Source organism: Podarcis melisellensis, assembly GCF_964234715.1.
Source record: "Podarcis melisellensis genome assembly, chromosome: 11".
Taxonomy (NCBI): domain Eukaryota; kingdom Metazoa; phylum Chordata; class Lepidosauria; order Squamata; family Lacertidae; genus Podarcis; species Podarcis melisellensis.
This window is the reverse complement of record NC_138543.1, coordinates 32,013,567-32,021,796: the sequence shown is the minus strand read 5'-3', so window position 1 is coordinate 32,021,796 and position 8,230 is coordinate 32,013,567. Positions and strand designations below refer to the sequence as shown.

Genomic DNA, 8,230 nt, shown 5'->3' with positions numbered 1-8,230 from the left:
TGAATAATTTTCATTGCTGGCTTTGCCGCAGATGAGCAAGTAGCAAATATGAGCACAATTCCTTCCTAAACATGAATACAGTCTCCAAAGACACTAAACTTTTCTTTAGATATCTTCACCTAACATTGTTTAAAAATAACCAACATAAATTTGTTTCACTAAGGTTATCTGCTTTAAATCTCTAGAGCTGATTCTCCTCCAAAATCGTCAGTCAAGCAGCCGTCATCGAAAGAGATGCCTTCAGAGTCAGAAAAAAACACTGGTGATCCTGAAGACCTCTTTGATGATATCTGACCAATCTGGAAGAAGACTATGACCTCACTACAAGCTGTTTATCTCGAATTAATTATTTGTCTCAAAAGGAATATTTTTATCTAGAAGCGGGGGGCTATTTGTTCTTTCGGAGAACATTTTTAACAATGGTTTTATCTTTTTCTAATAAAGTTTTTGTGTGTGATCCCCCTAGTGGTCATCATTTGTCACTCAAGATTTCGAAGCTGGGTTTGTCTACAGTTGATTTGTGTGAGGGAAGCTGATCTTCCCTTGGGGGTTAGGGAGAAAAATTAACCAGACCACCAAAGTGGCAGCAATAAAAACAGTGAGGGGAGATTAAGATTGCAATCCCCACAGAAAGGTGTCTTTTAAAGTCTAAAACCTTTTCATAGATAGCCATAAGATATTTCCCAAATTCAAGGCTGACAAATATTTTCTAAGTTGCACCATTCTGCTATGGAATCCAATGTCCTCTCTGTCTCTCCTTGGTCGCCATTTTTTTAAAAAGTCCCAGGGTGAAGGCTGATCATCATTAGCTCCAGTTATGCAGTGGTCTAAGCTGCTACATCTTGCTCAAGCCTACACCATTGTTTCATATTTTTATTGATGCAAACCACTTTGGGACCTACTGGCAAAAGGCGGTAAACAAAAGTCTCAATTAAATACGGTAATAAACAGAAGGGAGCATAGGACAAAACCAAATAACTTCAGCCTCCCACTATACCTCTCACATGTATCACTTCTTATTGCGGAAGTTATTCCAGAGGGCAAGTTTTTATATGACAACGCCTTCAAGGGCAAACAAAGTCACTTGTGAAAGAGAGCAAGAGAAGGTAGTGCAGATGAAGAGGTAGATGTTTTTGCAGGCACTGCCAAAAAACACAGAAGAAACGGGACATTATTTTGTTACTACAAAACATGCTTCTGGAAAACAGTGTCTGTTTCAGCCTTAATCGATGCTAGTTGCTACTGGAGCAGATGGTGCAGTTCAACTCTGGGAAGAAGAAAGAGAAATGCCAAAATTAACAAGATTATAGTTGCTATATGGAACTCCCATTTTAGCAGTCACACATTTATGATTCTCAATTCTTTTAGGCCCACTGGGGTTTTTGATCTAAGTATGTTTTGCATGGGCATCTACTAACCTTTGCTCAGAGTAGACCTATTGAAATTGTTGGCCATGGCTAATTTAGAGAACATTAATTTCACAGAGTCTACCAAAAATCAATGTTAGTTGAATACAACGCTTTGGTTTTTTTCAGTTTGACGTTTGCTGCCACATTTTATAGCACTGCAAATCCAACAATAGTTCAGCTTGCTTAACGCATAGAGGACTAAACAAATAAGAAGAAGAAACAAAAAAAATTGAAAATAGGACACTGAATCCATTATTGAAATAAGAAATATGGATGAAAAACACTACTCTTTCTATAAACAGTGTGCAAAGCTGAAAAGGGATAAGAAGGATTAGAGAGTATGTTATGAAAAAATAGGTAGATTGTTACCAGGTGCTCCCTCCTGTAGATGCTTTCCAATGTATAACCATATTTAATTAGGAAATAATGGGAAAACACACTTTTACTTTCTACTCATACACTTTGGACTTGTCTTGGCTGCAACTTCATATGTTTGCCCATCCTGGAATCTCAAATGGGTTGGATCTTGAGGAAATTAGTCATAGATTATAGTTGTGACTAACTTCCTCTGCATCCAACTCAACTTTTTCCTTGGGATTGTAGCCATATCTTCTTTTAAAAAATGCTTTATGTGTAAACATCTGCTCAGCTATATACAGTTTTCATGACTTTTTATCAATGCCTCTACCGTTAAATGCGAAATGTACAGAAATTATATGCTTCATCTTCAAACCATTAAAAACTATTTTTTATAGCCAGTGGTGGAGAGTTTGACTTTGGGCTAGAAAATTATGGGTTTGTTGTAGTGCCAAAGCAAAATGCACTTCCATGGATTTGTAATCCCATTCACAGGATGTGAAAATGAAGTGGGGAGAGGTATTTTTCAAGATTACTTTTATGGGCGAAGTGCTCCTTGAAAGAAAGGTAAGGAAACAAATGTGACAAATTCCAAATCTGTCTCTTGATGCAAAATATTCATGTGGTTTTTATTCTTACGTTGTCACCCTCAGCTTATTGTTCCTTTCTTCTTGGCATACAGAACAGAACACAATAAATTTAACAGCATATATAAAAGGCCAAATGCAAATTAAAACCACTCAGATGTGCCAAATCGGGTGTATACGGGCTAAAATTATGCATGCAGGCTTATTATAGATAAGTAAAATCAAATGTTGGGCATTCAGTCTTACACCCAACCTTAACATTATTTTCAAAGAAATCCAGTTGATGCAATAAGCTAAAATATAAAGCAGAACCACTCAGGAAATGATTAGAAACTAGTTTACCTTTGAGTGGATCCTGTTTATTTTATACACTTAAGAGGTGTAAGAGTCCTCTGTGTGGTCAACCCAATAGTTGTCTTTTTGTTCGTTCATTCTCTCTCTCTCTCTCTCTCTCTCTCTCTCTCTCTCTCTCTCTCACACACACACACACACACACACACACACACTTTAGTGCATGTCCCTCTTTGATATATTGTCTCACTGATTTCAGCAGTTTCCAAGGTACTTGGGGTCTTGTTGCTTTTTTTCAACCAGTGGAGGACATTCCATAAGGCTACTTATCCTAGTATAAAGCACTTCTGCAAAGTGCCCCAGTACACAAAATGATGTCAAGTCATTTTTATGCTATTTAATTAAAGAGCAGCTGAAAGTCCCATAGTTTCTGCATATGGTTCTGATTACTCCGGCTGAGCATGAATCCTGTATTGGATCAAAGCTTTTTTGCCCTTGTATTTCCCTCTAGCCTTGTGTTTCCATTCTCCCCACCCCCCACCCCGCTAAGCTTATACAATGTTCTCTTTCATTTAACAAGACGATTAAAGTGTAGTTTTAAATATTAGTTTTATTTTAACAGTAACCTGGAGGTACTACTCAACAGGGCAAAGGTAACTCTAAAAAAATTATGTCTGGGTTCGTGAAAGCAGTCATTTTGGAAGACCGATGCAGGAGGATGGGAAATGATCTGCAAATGATTGCAGTCAGTTTTCTTGAGATTTGCTCAGCGCTGGAAAGGAACTGCATGAAAACAAACCCTGCTCACTCTAATTCTGCTCACGAGAAGTCTCTTGAAAAGAAAGAAGACAACTAGCTTTGGCTGGAACAGTGAGGAAGCTCAGCTGTTTGGGGATATTGTTATTGCCTCGCTGGAACAAGGGGGAAAGTCTGTGACGTGTGTTTGAGAGAGTGAGACGGAACAGATCGGTGTTATTAAGTCATCTTGTACATCCGGTTGCTGATGCTTTCAGAACTGCAGTACACAGATGCTTAAAGGTAAAGGGACCCCTGACCATTAGGTCCAGTCGTGACCGACTCTGGGGTTGCAGCGCTCAGCTGGCGAACCAGCGCAGCACACGGGAACGCCGTTTACCTTCCCGCCGGAGTGGTACCTATTTATCTACTTGCACTTTGAGGTGCTTTTGAACTGCTAGGTTGGCAGGAGCAGGGACCGAGCAATGGGAGCTCACCCCATCGTGGGGATTCGAACCACCGACCTTCTGATTGGCAAGTCCTAGGCTCTGTGGTTTAACCCACAGCGCCACCCGTGTCCCTTACACAGATGCTTACATGTGGTTATATTCCCAGATATCTGCACCAATCCAGAGAGCTTTAGCTACCCAGCAGCTTGAGTGAGATAGTGTATACTAATCATACTAATACCAGCATACAAGTGTGTACTAATCATGCAGTATCAAATGCTCATTTTTCAAACCCCGAATTTTATAATTTAGCTTTTTTAAAGAAGGTTATTGGGGATATGATTTAGCTAAAATTGTTGGTGGAGGGGGTTACATTTCATGAAGGGGTCTCAACTCCTTTTCTCCATCGTTTGAGCACTGCTTTGAAGCGAGACCTGGCTTGGACTGCTTTGAGCACTGTGCATGTCTGACTGCCCTTCAGGCTGGCTGTTGTGGTATGCACTTCTCTCCGTGATGGTCCTTGCTTATTTCCTATTGCTAGACCTGGAAAAGAAATTCTGCTAGGCAACTGCAGCCACAATGCTGATGTGTCCCAAAGACTTACTTTGAGACAAAGCTCAGCCCTCAATCCTGTTTTCATGCTTGGGAGCTCAACTCTCAAATATGTAAATTAAAATGGGATTTTAATGATGCAAGGGATCCTTTTGAGCACATGCAGAACGGCTTCCCTTCATCGCCATACAGCCCCAAGTAGCTGTTTCACTTCTAAGATTGGGAAAGAGGTCTTCTGGCCCAAACAGCCTGGCTTCCAGGAACTGGGGCCTCTAGATTTTGAGAAATAAAGCACTGGGTATTTGGTGATGACGGCTGTGGGTTGCCTAGCAACATCAACAGAGTGATTCCCCTTTCCCTCTGACCCTGCAAAATGAACACTCAGGGCTGGCAGACAGCAGAACACATGTGAGATGGATATCCAGGGCCTGGATATGTTGAAAAGGATGAAGGTGTGTTTCAAGTAAATCTTGTTCCTAAACTTTGTAGCTTTCTATGGAAGAGTTCTGATAGGTTGGGCCACGAATCATGAAGTCTAGAGATCCCAAGAATGCATATGCAAGAGATTTTAGGCTTTCTAGTTTTTCCTCAACTGGTGTGGGTCTCTCGGAGGAGTTTGTTTACAAAACTCAGATCCGTAATGGAAATTGCTTTCAAAGGTATCCTTAAGTTTGTACAGAGACCTGGAAGTCACCATCCTTCTGGCAATGTAATGTGGTTCCAGACAAGGAGTGCAGCTGCCATGTTTAAGCTGAGCAACATTTATGATAAGTTAATCAGGGGTGATTTATGGAAATAATTGCCGAGAAAGAAAAATCACCTCTTCTTTCCTCACACTTGTTGGGCACTGGAAATCCCTGGCAAATTGGCAGTCTTCCCAATAATGAATCAGGTTAAGTGTGTTCCTTCTTCCCATTTGACTTTGGGAAGGCATCAGTCAAGGTGAGAGTGATTCTGATTTATGAGGGCAACTCAGCAATGAGATGCAATGTAAGCTGTTTTCTTTTACACTTGATCTTGACACATGGTTCACCTGCAGAGCTGCGGGTAGCGGCGTGTCGCTGTTGCATTTCCACCCTTTTCATTGAGCTATAGGCAGATATGAAACAGCAACCTTTCTGCTGCCAGAACCTTTCCTGTTGCAATATAATGAAACAAAAACACAGAGTGGTGGGATAGGCTGACAAAGGGCTGAATAGAAGTAAATGTTGCCCTGGCAGCTTCACTGCAGAATAGCATCTCCATTAGAGTTAGAAAGACACACACTCCCTTCAAACAGTCATGGCTTCCTCCAAAGATTTCTGGGAACTGCAGTTTGTTAACAGTGCTGAGAGTTGTTAAGAGACCCCTATTCTCCTCCCAAAGCTACAGTGCACAGAATGGTTTAACGATTGATCCATCTTCACAGGGAACTCTGGAAATTGTAGCTCTGCCCCGAATCTTCCAACATGCAGCTTCTTGGATGTTGTATAGCTCCACACCAAGATTGGTGTCTTATCACAAATCTGAGTACTTGTCTTGAAATATGTAAGAATTCTCTCAGTGTTCATATACATTTGGGGACTAAGATTTCCCCAGTGCAGTGTGGGACATGTCAGCTGCTGAAGTCCTCAGAGGCCATTCAGCAACAAGCATCTGCTCTCATGTCAACCTATTTTTCATCTATCAAATGCCTGGGTGTTGTATGATCAGCAGAAAAAGGAGGGGGAGCTGAGCAAGAGCACCTTCTTATGCACCCCCTAATTTACATCAACAGGATTACAAAGAAAAATATTTCAGTAGTTTTTTTTCCTAAAGGCATATTTTAAATCATCAATAAAAGAGATTATTTGAAACCAGTGTTTAGTTGGGAAGGTGGACATGTAAGTCATTGTTTATGAATAACTTGTTGCTGGCAACACTGATAACAAAAGTTGGAAGGGCAGAGGGAGTCCCCTGTTGAATTGACAAAAATCTCAGGTCAAAAATTAGTCCTCAAAATTAAATTATTGATTCAGCTTTAGCTCTCCCTTGTCTCCCAAGAGATTACCAAGAATTGCATTGTCAGGAACAACTCTGATGCAGAAGTCCAAAGGGAAGCAGGAGTCCCCTGCTGAACAGACAAAAATCTCAGGGCATTGCCCCATGTGTTTTAAGCAAAAATCTGGAATGCAAAAATAGTCCTCAACATGAATATACTGATTCTGCTTTACCCTCTTCTCTTGAAATATTACCACTGCATTGTCAGGGACAAAAGCTAAGAACTTCAGGTGTATAAGTGGCTACCTGTTTTCATTCTGGATTGGAAGGGGAAGCCAAAATGTTCAAGGACTTGAGCTGCCTATTAGGAAAGACTAACTAAAAGAAGATGCTTTACTTTAGAAAAGAGGTGACTACATGGGGACATGATCAAGGTTAAAAAATGATGCATTGTGTTGAGAAAATGGGGGGGGGCGGTCTACCCTTTCCTACAATGCTAAGAATCAGGGGTTACCTAAACTGATTGGCAATAGATACAGAACAGATAAGAGAAAGTACTTCTTCCCATAATGCATTATTAAGGCTGCAATCTCATTGGATGAGTAGACTTATGAATTATGCAGCAAATGCTAGACTTCATGACCAGGAATTAATGAGTGTTGGCTATGAGCTTAGAGGGCTTTCAATGGGAAATAGACCAGTTCAAGAAAGATATGCATCGAGGGTTATTAGGTCATTAATCCAACAGAAACTCTATCAGAAGCAGCAACCACTGAATACTATTTGCTAGGAGGGCAACAGCATGGAAGGGCTGGCTACTGCCTTTGTCCACTGCTTGTGGACCTTTTCAATACATCTAGTTGCCTGTTGTGATACAAGAAAAAGGACTGGAGGTCATGTAGGACTACAGCTCCCATCATCCCTGACTGTTGGCCCTGCTGGCTTGGGCTGCTGGGAGTTGGAGTCCAGTGACATCTGGCCACATGTTCCCACCCCTGGACTAGATGTATCCTTAACTGAAGTTGTACTCTGCTTCCAACCTCTTATTTCCTATATGGGCTTCATTAGCAAGAACTGTGGTTTAGCTTGTTACTGCCAGCAATCCTAAATTTGGAGAGATTAAAGCACACCTAGGAGTGCTTCATATGAAGGCAGTAGTGGACTGGCAAAGGGGAATGTGCCTGAAGCAACAGCAGCTCTGTCTTCCCCTCTTCCAAGAATGCATACAGAGTGGGAGAAGGCAAGAATGAATGAATCAAGCACATGGGAGGGTGGAATTAAAATATCACTCTATACCAAATGTTGAATCTAAGAGGTCATCTGTGGAGAGTGAAGGAGACGGAGCCACACCCCATGTTTCAGACCAATATAATTAGTCTTCAGCGAATCTCTACCGCTGGCCAACAAACTGGTTCTGCACACAGAGATGGCACATTCAGAAACTGTATGTTCCCAGGACATCTGCATCAATAACAGTTTTGGACATGTAGCTCAGTTCAACTGCCTCCATTGTGAGATGATGCAAGTATTTCCACCTCTGCTTCCTGGACAGGCTGCATCAAGTGTCCTACATCGCCCCTGAAAGAGTTGATGTAGGTTTCCTAGGGCCAAATAGGTGTAGCAGGAAATTTGTGAGTCAGTAGATGATAAAATCTCCTCAAAAATAAATAAATGAGGTTATAGTACATCTGGAAATAGTGTTCTAAATCCATAGTTTGAAAGCCCTTTAAGAAAAAAGTAGTTAGAACTATGAAAATAAACTTTGGATTGTGCATTTTAGAGTGTGTGTTACTGAAGTGAACATTCCTGTCCTAGGCATGTGACTCAGGAAGCAAAGTCTCTTACACCAAGAGAAATGCAGCTGGCGCACCTATATGCTCTGGGTCAAACT

General features: G+C 41.1%; 1 protein-coding gene across 6 annotated transcripts in view; it reads left to right on the top strand.

Annotated features, from left to right (window-relative positions):
• Positions 1-2,163, top strand: part of XRCC4 (X-ray repair cross complementing 4) — a 108,662-nt gene extending 106,499 nt beyond the window's left edge. For all 6 annotated transcript variants that reach the window (XR_014172836.1, XM_081930225.1, XM_081930223.1 and 3 more), the window contains one exon: positions 186-2,163. Coding sequence is in view for 5 of the 6 variants with exons in the window: in XM_081930225.1 (XP_081786351.1) it covers positions 186-294 (109 nt within the window). In the remaining variant the exon portion in view is untranslated. The remainder of the gene's footprint in view (positions 1-185) is intronic.
• Positions 2,164-8,230: the final 6,067 nt, after the last annotated feature.